Genomic DNA, 14747 nt, shown 5'->3' with positions numbered 1-14747 from the left:
GATTTTAAGAGTGAAAGGGGAGGAGGTGTCCTTGATTGATTTGCTTTATTGTACTTTGCTTTTCTGCCACTGTGGGCTAATTGTGAAGATGAGAATGAAAAGTTACAACATGAAATGGACAAAGGGACAATCACAAACACACATGAACAATACCTAACAAAACTCCCCTAGAGGATTATTCTGGCTGACAGTCCAGACGCCAGAACCTCATTGGCCTGCAAGACTGCAGTTACTATGTGTTTGATTTTTGTTATTTAGCATTGCTTTTCTGTCACTTTTGGTTCATTTTGATGGTGAGGATGAGTGATGATGAAATTGATGAAGAAACTCTCAAAAAGAACATCCATACCAAGGCTGCGATTTGAACCTGAGATGTAAGTACTATGCCACGGAGGCTGGCAGGTGTCCTATGTGGAAGTAAAGTTGACTTTGGATGCCTTTGTAGAAGGTCATTGCTGTTGAACATGTGGAATGCCGTTGAACATGGGGACTTGCCGTTGAACATGGGGACTTGCCGTTGAACATGGGGACTTGCCATTGAACATGGGGACTTGCCGTTGAACACGGGGACTTGCCATTGAACACGGGGACTTGCCGTTGAACACGGGGACTTGACGTTGAACATGGGTACTTGCCGATGGTTCAAGAACTACATTCGTGGGGCAAATTTCCACTTTAGATCCTGTGTTTTTCACAAGCGAGTCATAATTCCGCCTCAGTTGATGTGTCTGTAACCAAAATAACCATATATGGAGCACTGAAAACCTGGATCTCTTTACACCCCAGTACTATTACGAATTCCCCAGTACCAATATTTGAAAATTAAAGTAGTTCGGGATATGTATATATTTTAAGATTATATGTTTGTCATTGGATTCCGAAAAAGTATGAACCTGTTTTGGAAATTGACACAGCTCTAAGGTTGGTTCAAGGACTAAGTCATGATTTAAGGGAAGTTATTCATTTTGGTGTCATTACATTGCAGTTAAAAACAATGGTGTTATGAATAGATAATACAATTAGATCTCATCTTAAATATGACCAAAAAAAAAAGTATCAGGAAAATATATAGTGATATTCACTTTGTATTTGTGGCAACATTACAAGTTTGTACTGACATGAAAATTCTTCTGAAAGTTTACATATAAAAAAGGACTAATACTGTAAACCAGCACTGGCTCAATCTAACTTGAATTGGATAATATTTATTTCAAATAATGAATGATACCTTCTTCATAAATGCACTTAACTAAATGATGCTGATCTTTTTCTATCTTAAGAAGTGTGCGTTTCAAAATTTAATTTGGCTTAAAATTCATAGCACACACAAAAAAAGGGCAGAAATTTGCCCTTAATTTTCAGTCCATTACTAAATTGGTAAAATTATCAAAGTAGCATTATCAACCAATTAATCACTCCTATTGCTAATTTCTTTTCTTTTGCACAGTTCATTCAATTTAAAAAGAGGATCACACATTGATGAGATCATAATTGTGTGCATATTTAGTTTGTAGTGTTAACCCAATTCCTGTATTGTTCCATTGAGAAAGCACTTAGTGGGAAAGGTAGGAAAGAGAATGAATTCCTCACATGTAAAAACTGTTGTAACAAGTAAGTTGCGGGGAGCTGCTGTTGAACATGGGGACTTCCTGATTATTGTTTAAGAACTTCATTCGAGGGGCAAATTTCCACTTTAGATCAGGTGTTTTTCACATACGAGTCAAGGTTCAACCTCGGTTGAACATGTGTCTGTAACCAAATTAACCGTACATGGAGCGCTGAAAACCTGCATCTCTTATTGAGTCTCATCGGCATCCTACGAAAATTGGCATCTGTTGTGCCATCTCACACCGATTAATAATAGCCGGCTTCTGTGGTGGAGTAGTTAGCACATTCCCGGGTTCGAATCCTGGCCTTGGCATGGATGTTTGTTAGTGCCCATTCATTAATTTCATCATATGATCACTCATTCTCATCTTCGCAAATTAGCCAAAAGTGGCACAAAAGGCGAAGTAAAATAAAGCAAATCAAATCAAATCAAACCGATGAATAATTGAGCACCTGTTCTTTGATGCAGAGATTTACCAAGATACTGTCGGGTAGTTCATAGCCATACTGTATATTTATGTAGCTACATGTATATTTATATGTATACATCTATATTTACATTTACACTCATGCTTTTTCTGTGATGGGCCCTCTTTTAAGTTGAACACCCTATAAATTTTTAATTTCTTCAGGGCATGCAAGTACTACTTTTCAAGTTGTTCTTATGTATCCATGTAGATCATAATTTGTTTGTTCTGAAAAAAATATATTATTCTTACAGGCTAGTGGAATTGCTGTTGAGTTCTGCAGTCATATTGTTCTCTCATTTGCATCATCTGTTAAGGGAACCAGACAGGAAAGAGCTGTTGATGCACTTGTTCAAACTGGAAGTTCGGTGAGTTGTAAATTTAAGCAGTAATATGGTTTTACAGTAATACTATTTAAAGGTGAAAATTTTATGGCACAAGGCTTCCAATTGACCAGGGCCATAGCCAGGATATTTTTTCAGGTGGAATCCAGCCTTCGATAAAAAAAACAACAACAATGTGTTGGGAAATTGCTTATATATATTTTTTGACTACTACGTTCGGATGTAACCATAGAAACAATTGAATATCTTTTTCAAATGTAAATTTTGGCAATTTAGAAGTCCCATACAACTCTATGCATCTTGGTTGGTTGATTGATTTTGTTTACTTTACTTTGCTATTCTGTCACCATTGGATAATTTTGAAGATGAGAATGAGTGATGATGTGCTGAACTTTAAGGATCGCTCACAAAGAACACGCATGATGAGGCCGGGATTCGAACCTGGAACTCTTGGCATGTTAGTGCTTCATGCTAACCACTCGGCCATGGAGTTTGGCTATGATTAGATGCATTTAACATTTCATCTGGTGTGGTCTGCAGCTCCTTGTACACAGTTTGCTTATTAAAATATTATTTACAATTCCAAATGCTGAAGGGTGGAGAACAAGCTTTCTGTGAGTTGATAGGAAGAATTGTAGCAGTTTGTAGATATTTGTTGGACTAGAGAAGTTTGCGCATTGCATTGATATGACTTTTTACAATTTTTGATTGCTTCCAAACTGAATATTCAACCTAAATAATGAAGGTATGATTTTCAAGATCAGCACTGCATGTATTACAGAATGATTGTTAACATCCTCAGTGTATGGATCAATATTGCTAGATAATGTAAAATTTCAGAAGGCCCGAGCTCATTTCGGACTTGGCTATGCTATTGCAAGTGGCTTTTCATTTGGTGGCACATGGTCTACTTCTACTACCTGCTACTTCATTTCAAGTAGCTCCCCAATTTATGCTCATGATGTCTGGTCAGGAGCTTCTGGTAGGGATCAAATCTGCTATCACTCGCACCATTCAGCTATGTGGGAGTTCTGGATGGACAGTATATCAGGGTGAAAATTTATTTCCCTTTTTTTTATTTAAAACTTGCTTCTTCAGGTAACATGCATACATTACCATTAGCATGATATTGTACTAAACAGCCCTAAAAACAAAGTTAGACCAACAGCCATAGTTATGCACCAAAATGTTAGTGAAAATTTGATGCTCTATCAACCCTAATTCTGTTTGAAATAGTTCCCTCAAATGCAGGTAGATAGCACTAGTTGTCCTAAAGTAACTTGATGTTGCAGAGATCGAAGAGATGTTGCTCATACCTTATCAGCAGGTGCCATCTAAAGGTGAAAAAGACCTGAAGTTGAATTTTTCAGTATATTACAACTTATTATGCAAAATGTATAATCCTGCTGAGGGAGTAAAATTAAATATCACTATACGCCAGTGGCATGCGGTGCTAAATCAGGCAGGGGAACAGGTGACCTGCACTTGCCCCCCCCCCCCCATCTCCCATACCTGTCGTTAATATAATGCAGTAGACAAAGTAAAATTCAACCCTTACTGAAATGAACCAAATGAAGCACATTAAAATTATGACAATTATATTGTTAAAGCAAATAAGATATAATGTAAAGAAAACATTAAAAACTAAATTGTTGATGCACAACAAAGGAAAAAATAATGAAAGCAATTTATGAGTGATCAGAGGAAATAAATGTTTGGTCGAAACCTGTTTCATATCTCTATTTGTAGATTACGTTGGCATTTTTTTGTAGAGTTGAGTATTCTTGTAATTCAAACGTCCTGAATGAAATAATTACATTCAGATGGCCAAGTTTTTTTCATGACGTCCGCTAGATTTGTAGAAATTGTGACAAAATCGGAACTGTTCCAAACTTCCTTTTCAGGAACAAACAAGGACAACAATAATTTGCCGCTGAAAGAGTATCCAGTTAATCATTTTATAGAGTTGTAGTAACTTGTTTGAAAATGACTTGTGTATGATTTCGTTTTAGTCTTTAATCCAGTTAGGATAGGTATTGATTTGCTGTTACCCCCACACCCCCTATACGCCTTCATGGCGTGGTGCTATGCACAGGGGAACACTTTACCTTTTTTTTTTACCTTTATTGATTTGCTGTCTTTTCTGTAAAGTTCAATGAGCTAAAAGATTTCGTCTTCGTCATCAGCCGGTCGATCATACAACATTCGCAACCCTACGCTCGCAACATTCACTTTCTTGACCTGTCGCTGCGTGTGTCTTGGCTTGGGGCTGGTGGAAGCTTCGGAAGCTATTTCTCAGCGTTTAGCGAAGGTATTTAGCAGACGCTTAGACTGTAGAAGATTTTTCCAGTTCGTATGAATGACAGGTGCAATTTTGCAATGAAATTAGGAAAATATGGACTTACTACACTCAAAACTATCACTACAACGCACTTAAACTTTAGCACATAGCAAAAATTCGAAGGAAAAGGAATTCGCTATGTCTCTCGCAGGGAACAGCTAGAGAGTTCAACTTCCATGGTGAGGATCGTTTACCTTCGCACGTGGTCGGAAATACTCTGCATCAGGCCGTAGAGGGTGGAACGACGAGGGTAGATGAAGTAAACAAACGCCCAGTCATGGTGAAAGTATTTCTTCGGCATTACTTTTGGAAGTGTTCTTATTATGTTAATATAGATAATTTAAATAGCTTCAATGTGCGATAAGTAGGAGGGAACAGCCTGTTCCCTCTGTTCCATGGAGGGACCGCCACTGCTATACACTATTTAAATTAGATATTCATGGAGATGAAATTCTTAAGGAGCATGTTGGGGAAGACTAGAGGCGATATAAAAAGGAATGAGGAGATTCGACAGGCAGTGGGGGTGATGAAGCTTCAGGACAGAATAGACCAGGCACAGGTGAGATGGTTCAGACACATGAAGAAGATGAGTGCAGAAAGACTTCCAGAAAGAGCATACAATGCATAAGGAGTGGGAGTAAGGCCAAAGGGGAGACCAAGATGTCTGTGGAAAGAGCAGATATTAGAATTTATGCATAAAACAGCATGTTTTTCAATTTTCTACAAGTGCGTTAACCACAATGAAGCTACACACTTAAAAACATGTTCACTATATTTGATATTTTTGTTGTGTGAATGCATTCCTAAGTAGCAAGTTCCACATGCTTTACCATACATTTATTTTAGTTGCTTATATGATTTTTCCATTGCATTTTCAGTTATATAGATAAGAAATTTTTCAATACTGATAATTACTGTTTTCATACACCAATATACTGAACACAATGAAAGATGCTAGTTGTTCAATTATTTTACTGTAAACATTAAGAGCACAATTTAGCTACTTAAGATAAGAGAAACAGTTGGACTACCAAAAACAGTAGAAAACATTAGCAGTACAGTTCATCTACTGAAAACAGTAGACACAGTTGGGCTACTGAAAACAGTAGAAAACAGTAGCATTACAGTTCAGCTACTGAAAACAGTAGGTGTTTCAAAACACCCATTGATCTACTGAAAACAGTAGACAGAATTTTCAGTAGGAGAGAGTGTTAGGAGAAGAGGACAAGAGGAAGGGTGGAAGACCAGAAGGAAATGAAGAGGCTTGACTTTTATGCTGACTCAGCCAGAGGCAGGAAAGGGCGAACGATGATGATTATGATTCATAGGATTTCATGGGGAGGGGGGTGGGGCTTCAGCCCTCCGAGCCCTCCCTCTGGCCACTTGCCTGGTTGAACTACAATAATATACACATCAGAAGTTACTGTTGATGTATTGTAGCACATAAATATGTATTGCTTTCACCCAGCCAATGCATATCCTAATCATAAATCCTCATCTGATGTTCATAATGTGATTGTTAATGTTTTTTCTTCTTCCTTTAGGTTTTTGCTGGAATTACTTTAACCAAATTTGCAGGAATAATAGTGCTGGGCTTTTCAAAGTCTCAAATATTTCAAGTTTTCTACTTCAGAATGTACCTGGCCATTGTTCTTCTAGGAGCTGGCCATGGGCTAATTTTCCTTCCTGCATTACTCAGTTATATAGGTAAGAATTTTCCACTTAAATTTTGTGATGCACTGTAAATTAAAATTTGGTAATTACACTTTGATAATAATTTTTATTGTTGAATATGCAGCAATTTTTTAGAGAATTACATAATTTTATAATGATTGTCACATTGTAAATTTTAGATCTACTGAGATTTTCATTGATTAATTAATTGACTTTGTTTATTTTACTTTGCTTTACTGCCACGTTTGGCTAATCACAAAGACGAGGATGAGTGATATGATGAAATTAATGAAGGGACAATTCACAAAAAACATCCATGACTAGGCTGGGATTCAAATCCAGGACCACTGATGTCATAGTATGCTGTGTAATACAGGTTTTTAAAATTATAGTAATATCGTTATTTCAATACAAAGAACACAAGCAAAAAAATAAGTGATTTTTCAGTTTTACTTTCAAAGCTTTTCTCTGGCTAAATTATTTTACAATTTTCAATTTTGGTAAGAGTCTAGTTTTACGTCCTTTTAATAAGGAATATGTGTCATATATCGTTGGAAAGGTTATTGTATAAGGAATTCAACAAACTAAATCCCAAGGTGAGGAAAAATTTCCTGGAGGAGAAAATCGAGAAAAACCGCTGTTTTCCGGATATGCGTGATTGAACGTACTGAGGATATTTTTCGATGATGAAGCACATGTTTAGGGGTGAAATAAGTGCTAATGGAACCTAACCTCGTAGGCATGCCTCGTTCCCGTGAATGGTTAGTGACAGAAAGTGTAAAAAGAAAAACTTACTTACTACGAGATGCCGGAGCGCCGGCTGTCTGCTAGCAAGGTTTTGTAAACGGGCAAGAAGGAGTGCACAAGAAGGACGTAAACGGGCAAGAAGGAGTGGGCAAGAAGGACGTAAAGTAGACTCTAGCCTCAATTTTCATTTTCAAGTTTAAGATTTTTTTAAAAAAGCTACCGAGGTGGGAGATCATCCAACCTGTATGGGGTGGTGTATGGTCAGCACGACAAACCACCAGTCATTGCTGTACTTTCCATGACCAGGTTACGTTACTCATTCATAGTTCCCCAATTTCCTCACGATGGCAGATACACAGGAGAAAAGTTGTTACACTTTATCCTAGGAGACTCGAATCTGCATGCGTCCCATAGCCGGAGACCGAAGCATAACACCTTAGCCTGCACGGGACTGTGGGACCAAGAAGTATTACTATAATCTTATTTTCAGTTTTTCTTGCAATGTTTTAAAAATACACATACCTTAGCACAGGATGCCATGACGCCAGGGGTCGTGGGTCTAATTCCAGCCTCGGCATGGGAATGTCCTTTCATCACATCGTCACTCATCCTCACCTTCATGATTAGCCAAAAGTGGCAGAAAAGTGAAGTAAAATAAACCAAACCAATCAGAACCTCAAGCATTTTCATGTAAAGTTTCGCTTTACTTGTACTATTATTGGTACATTATTGACATGTTTCTTTTCCTGACTAGGTCCTCCTCTGAATAAGCAGAAGCTGTCGAATCATCTTAAGGAGTTGCAACATGATTAGGAAATTATAACTATTTGCAAATGTAAGTATTCTTTGAATCTTTCACTGTATCATAATGAAAATTTTCTGAAAATTTGTATGTTTGTCTTCTTATTATAATGTATGTTACTGATACGAGTTATTCATAGAAAGAATTAACACTTTGCTTAACCCTTCGTTGCTCACACCTGGAAAAGTATTAAAATCAGTCATGCTATATCTGCAAGATACAAGTTACTAATATATTCTTGATTACTTTTTAATTTTCACTTTATTTTATTTTAGTCCTACATATAATGATTTTCATACATTTTAAAAACCTTTCTTTAGCACTACGTATGCTACTTATTGTCATCTTAAAAGCCACGGTGTTCTAGTCAGTAGGGCATCTGACTGCCATGCGGGAGACCCAGATTCAATTCCTGCCATGGGTGATCTAAGATTGGAATTTTTCCGGCCTTGTTCTCGCATAAAGTGGCTCTGTGGTTCACCCAGCCTCAAATCAGTGTGTACCTGGGGACAACCCTTGGGGGTAAAGGTGGCCAGAGCATGGTGCTGATTACGTCACCTCCAAAATGGCTGAGATCGAGAATGTGTGGGGCCCTACCCCCACGTCCCCCAAATGTGTCTTCATGCCACGGTGCTATATGCATGGGGAACTTTACCTTTTCTTTTATCTTACAAACATCACATCATTTATTTTACACTCTAGAATTTACAGCATTATCTTGAATTTGGTCTGGAGAAACTAGTTCTTTTAAAGCTAATTTTGACTCATTTTTTCAGGGTGGAGCATGTGTTGAAGACAAATGTTGGAACGACGTAAGACCAACTTCACTTTGTCACCCAACCTTTCCCACCTAAAAATTCTAGTTGGCCCAATGGTTCTGGTTACTTGGGATAGGACATACAGGACAACATTTGCATGTTCTTTTTGTGAAGTTTCCTAGTATTACATAGAAACAGGAAGACAAGTAACTAAGGTTAATCCCAGTTTTTTATTCTGCACTTAACAATATATGTATAACAGAGATCTTTGTTTTTGTAAAAAATTGCATTGCGGAACAGCGTAATTTGGCAATATTTCCGGAAAGGTCTGTGCCCAATAAGCCCATGACTGACTACACCAATGATATTAAAAAATTGATATGATACTTAAACATTTCTGTCAGCACATTTTATATATGTTGCAATCAAGAAATACTTAATTGAGCAGATGCATAGAAATGGTGGTCAAATGAATGAGGAACTTACAACATGTCTACAGAAATAAGATTTCCATAATCTACATTCGAAGTGATGGATAAAGAAAATTGCACATTTCCAACATTAAGATGTCTGCATTATTGTGTAACTAAGACCTATTACTTAAATTTTAATGGTAAAAATTTATAACTATTGTAATAAAAACAGTGTTGTTATTTATTAAATACAGATTTTATAGAATGTGTTCCTTTTGTTATTATAATTATTAAGATTTGGCAAAGTTACTATAGCTTTGTCTCTGAAAGTATGTGTATATAAAGTAGGTAAGTAATACTACATAAAGAAGTTTTTTTATTCATTGTTTTTTTGCAATGTGAGGTTCAAGAATTGAATTGAAAATGTAGAAGGAAAAAATGAAATAAGGATGGAAATGTGGTCAGCTGTGATCTTTGTGGTCAGCTGTACTATGTACATATGCATTGTTTTAATTGGAGGAAGGACCATGTTCGTAGCTACAGGGAGCGTGGGCGTAGAAACCCTGGGGCACACAATGAGCAAAATAGAACAAGTTCGAAAAGTGTAAATGTAGCAATGCAGGCATTCAGAAGGGGCTTATTCTGCCTCTCAGCAGCTGCCTTAAAGGTGAAAAATTGGAGGGGGTGCACAAGAACTTGGAGATTGATTTTCTCAATATATTACAACTTATTATACAAGATGTTTAATTCTGCTAATGAAGTAAAATTAATTACCACTGTACACTATTTAAATTAGATATTTGAAGGATTTTGAGAGGGGCCTTAAGCCCCCTGAGCCTTCTCCCTGGCTATGTGCCTGAGTGCCCTGTGAAAGTACTGGAACATTACTACAGGGTGATGCACCAAAAAGTAGCCTTCCTCCACCAACACGACTCCCATCTCGTCTGGCTGTCGTCATGTTGCCTGCCTTATTTGCTTGCTGTCTGCTCCCTGGACACCAGTATTGTGGTGGCACTGTCCCAAAGTGGTCAATACGTGGCAGTACAGTTGAAGTAACGACATTCAGTATTTGTTGCAAGAATGAATTGCAATAGTTGAAGCGTACATATGTACAGGCTCCATCAAAGAAACAAAGGAAAATTTTGCCGATCAGTTTCTTGACGATGGACAGTCAGCTGAAGAAGAATCCAGTAGTTAGTGGAAAAGTGCTGCAAAACGAGTTTCATTTGTAATGCCAATAAGAATAGAGACCCTCCTGTATGCATGCCTGAAATTGTTGAAGATATTCACACACCCGTCGAAACGTTAAAAGAAGTCCCAAGAAATCAATGAGAAAATTGGCACAGCAAGATTGTGTTAGCAGAACATGTCAAAGCATACTGAAACAACTGCACATGAATACTTACTGTAACAGTTGTCCTGCAATGAGAATAACCTGTTAAAGGTAAACATTTGGGTTACTGCCAGTGGTTTCTGACAACAATTCTGGCTGGACTTGGACCCATTAGCAGGTTTCTTTGAGATGGAATGTGAATTTGCTGGTGACAGTGTGGATCTGGAGGGTACGGGAAGTGACAAACCTGAAGAATAGGTTGTACGTAGGATGAATAGGTATTGTGGACCAAAATGTTTTCCAGGTTGGGTGGCATTAGAAAACAACTCTGAGCTTGCCAAGAAAGACGTATAGAGGATGGAGAGAAGTAAATGTAGTGTGTGTCTGATTTTGTTTACCAGGGGGTGGAATTGGATGACAAGTACAGGAGGGTTGGTGGCTGATTTCTTGCTGAGGGTGTCTGGAGCAGCTCAGATATTTGTTTGGTGACCAGGGTGGAAGGATATCCATGGTTGACCAAGGCTTGGTGTAGACAGAGGTGGTTGTTCTGTCGGGAGGTGGATGAGGTATTGAGACGACGTCCCCTGAGGACAAGGGAGAATGAAATGGCTTTCTTGGTATGGAATGGGTAGGAGCTGGAGAAGTGTATTGCATATGGTTGGTTGTGGATAGAGGTTTCCAAATGACCTTCCTTAATGTGCACATCCATATCTAGGAAGGTGATGATTTAGTTGATGGAATGGATCCAGGTGAATTTGATGCAGCTGAAGTGGTTGAGATGGTCCAGGAATGTGGATAGCGGTGGTTCTTCATGTGTCCAGAGCTTGTAGATATCGTCAATAAAACAGGGCCAGAGGAGTGGTTTCAGGAGTTGGGTCTCCAGGAACTCTTGTTGAGTTCTTTAATGCTTTTGCACACTTTCATAAATAAGAGTACCTTCTGCACAATAAAATAAAATTAATCTTTCACAGTTTTCTGGTACTCATGTAAAATAAATTAGGGCTGAAACAATACCACTTCGAACCGATACCGATACTATCACCAATTCTCACCAATACCGATACTATAAAATTGTAATAATTAAAAGTTATTCAAAATATTCATTAACAATAGCATGTAAGTATTTCACTCGAATTATATGCATCAATTGAACAAGATTTTTGCTTTAAAAACACACAAATTACATTAGAATATTAAATTACATGTAATTATATAAACTGCTCACAAAAAGTTTTGCATCACCCAAGAAATGATAGAAAGAACACTCGCAACATGTCCCACTGGGCCAGCTTTGAGAAAGCACACTGTGCTGTGCAAGATACCCATTCAACCCCACATAACTCACTCTTCAGACAACAGCCACGACCAGCTGAGCATATTTGTGTGTTCGAACATCTCAGTAATGTGGGTGGTAATGGTCAAGGCTATATCTCCCACTTACGTAGAGAGACTCAAGTAGTGAAGGTGCGTTGTAGACATGCCCAGGCGTATAATATCGCAGTTTGATCGGGCAAGGGTTATCGCCTTCGTGCAGAGTGGGATGTCACAACGGGCGGTAGCCGCGACGATGGGAATCGCACAGAGCGATGTCAGCAGAACATGGAGAAGGTACACAGACAGTGGGACAGTAGCAGATCGCCACCGTTCAGGTCGACCACGGGTAACAACACCAGCCCAACACCATTTGCTAGGAATCACAGCCCTGCGGCACAATACCAGGACCGCAAATGAGTTCCGAAATGACCTCCAACAAGCCTCAGGCGTACGTGTTTCGACCCAGACTGTTCCCAATAGACTGCGAGCAAGAGGCTTACGTTGCCGAAGACCCATGCGTCGGCAACCTCTAAGTGCAAACCAACAGCATGATCGTTTGGTGTGGGCACGCGAACATGTGCATTGGGGACCTGCAGATTGGTCGTGTGTACTTTTTACAGATGAATGTAGACTTTGTCTGAGGCCTGATTCGAGACGTGTGAGAGTGTGGAGAGGCGTAGGACCGCGGGAGAGACTTCGTCATGTGCAACCTGTTCATCCATTCCAAGGAGGTGGCATTATGGTTTGGGCAGGGATTATACATGGCTGCCAAACGTCCATAATTGCAATTCAAGGGACACTGACAGGACCACGTTACATCAGAGACATCCTACAAACAACTGTGGAACCATACCGTCAGAACATTGGTCCAACTCTTGTGTTCATGGATGATAATGCCCGGCCACATCGTGCAGGGGTGGTGCAAGATTATCTGCAGCAGGCCCAAATTAACAGAATGCCCTGGCCGCCAGGAAGCCCAGACATGAATTGTATCGAGCATGCTTGGGCCATGTTGAGGAATGCAATGGCACACCGTCCTGTGCTCCCAGACTCTCCACGTGAGCTTCTTTTGGCAGCACAGGAGGAATGGGATCGTTTACCACAGGATGACCTTCATCATCTCATTGCGAGCATGCCCCGGCATGTTGAAGACCTCATTGCAGCTCGAGGGGGACATACCAGGTGGTAAACATCCTGTCTGACATAACAAATAGGCAGATAGCATTGTTGTGCCATTTGTTTCCCTTTGCTACTTCAGCAGTGTGTCATTTTTTCTTTTTTTTTGGATTAGTGTGAACGTTCTTTTTCATGCCATTCCCATGTTTTCCACGTTTTCTTCTTTCTTGTACTGATTGAGCAATTGTATGTTTATTTTCTTCCCAGGAATACAGTTTTTGTTGGTGATGCAAAACTTTTTGTGAGCAGTTTATCATTTTTACACAAAACTGGGCCAAAATGAAGAGAAACTTCTAATTTTGCATAATTTCGAGGATAATTAGGCTTTGCAAAAGGGTTGAGAGGCATTTTTGCGGAACCTGTGAAAGACTGAAATGCTGTGAAAGTATAGATTTGTATCGGTAGATGAATTCCAACCGATACTTTCCGATACCACTGGTGTAGGCTGATACCGATACATTGGCATTGGTATCAGCTCAGCCCTAAAATAAATATATATTTGATTCAATGAAGTCATGCAAAAATGAAACAGGAAATAGGTGATGCCACTGAACAATTGAGAAAAGAAACCTAGGGTCAGAGAAGCCAGCATAGTGAGATACAGAGCATCACCTCCATTAGTGTGGATGTCCACAACCATCTGGATGTTACCTTTCATGTTCCCTGGATTGGACCTGAATCTACTACATTTTTCACCTTGGGATATCCCGAATCACTTATTTATGAGACCCCAGTGCATGGCCATATTTAGAGGGGGTTTCTAGGGTTCAACCCCCCGAAAACTTTTGACATGTTGGATTATTGGAAGTTCAGAAACCAAAATCTGTGACTCATTTTGAAATGTCTTTTCGAAGCATCACAAAAATACAGGGAGGAAATGTTGAAACGATCGAGCTATAATTTTCATACAATTGGAATTCTGAAACTGAAACAGGATTTATTCTCGGAATCGCAGCCCACCCGCGGCCCCTCCATTTCCACTTCTGCTGTCCTCTTTCCAGTGTTGTTCCTGCATCACAAGGAATATATACCTTGTCCCAGCTAACTATGGAGCAAGTCCGAGCATAGCATCAGACAAGCGAGGAAGAAGCAGTAGACACTGATTGGAAAGCTGGTAACTTCAGTTGCTTTCCCCCTCTCCACACAATTCCGTTCGTCTTTAGTGTTCGTTGGTGGAGCCGTCTTGCATCACTACTTGCGCAGACACTTGTTTTTGTTTGCCTACTCCACAGTTAGCTGGGATGGAGTATAGACTGAAAATTCCCTTATGATTGTCCCAAACTTCCCTTTCCAACTATTAAATTCTCTGTCCGATAAAGTCTAAAATCCCCCTTGATAGGAGTTCAAACTTAGGATCTGCAGTTTCTTAGTACATTACGTTCTCGATTGAGGTTACATACAATCCATACACCAACCTGTTTTAAAAAAGAATAACTGGCTCCTCACTTTTCAAAATTCCAAAAATTAAGTTTTAAGGTCAAACAACAAAAACGTTATGACTAAAATTTACATCTAACTTTTAAAGCTTTTTCTTGAAGGAATCTAAAATTTAATAACAAAGTATAATAATTGTGCATTTCAGTACACACTATGAAACGTAAAAAAAAAAAAAAAAAACTGTGCTGGATATTCATTCATCTGCTGGACTGAGTAAGCCCTCTCAAGGATATAACAATGTACGCTTACCATATTTTTTGGGGTCCAACCCAGGACATATTTGCGATCAACTCGTTACTGCTGAATTTCAGTTTTCTTTACAAAAATAAATTG

The 14747-nt window shown here is 39.0% G+C and overlaps 1 protein-coding gene across 1 annotated transcript in view; it reads left to right on the top strand.

Annotated features, from left to right (window-relative positions):
• LOC145982011 (NPC intracellular cholesterol transporter 1-like) overlaps window positions 1-9423 on the top strand; it is a 92314-nt gene extending 82891 nt beyond the window's left edge. The window contains exons 22-25 of the mRNA XM_083115557.1: window positions 2330-2443; window positions 6305-6467; window positions 7936-8016; window positions 8760-9423. Coding sequence (XP_082971683.1) covers window positions 2330-2443; window positions 6305-6467; window positions 7936-7994 — 336 coding nt within the window. The 3' untranslated portion in view covers window positions 7995-8016; window positions 8760-9423. The remainder of the gene's footprint in view (window positions 1-2329; window positions 2444-6304; window positions 6468-7935; window positions 8017-8759) is intronic.
• Window positions 9424-14747: the final 5324 nt, after the last annotated feature.

This window comes from Lepisma saccharinum, chromosome 30 (assembly GCF_977018435.1).
Source record: "Lepisma saccharinum chromosome 30, izLepSacc3.1, whole genome shotgun sequence".
NCBI classification, from domain to species: domain Eukaryota; kingdom Metazoa; phylum Arthropoda; class Insecta; order Zygentoma; family Lepismatidae; genus Lepisma; species Lepisma saccharinum.
This window is presented reverse-complemented; position numbering and strand designations above follow the sequence as displayed.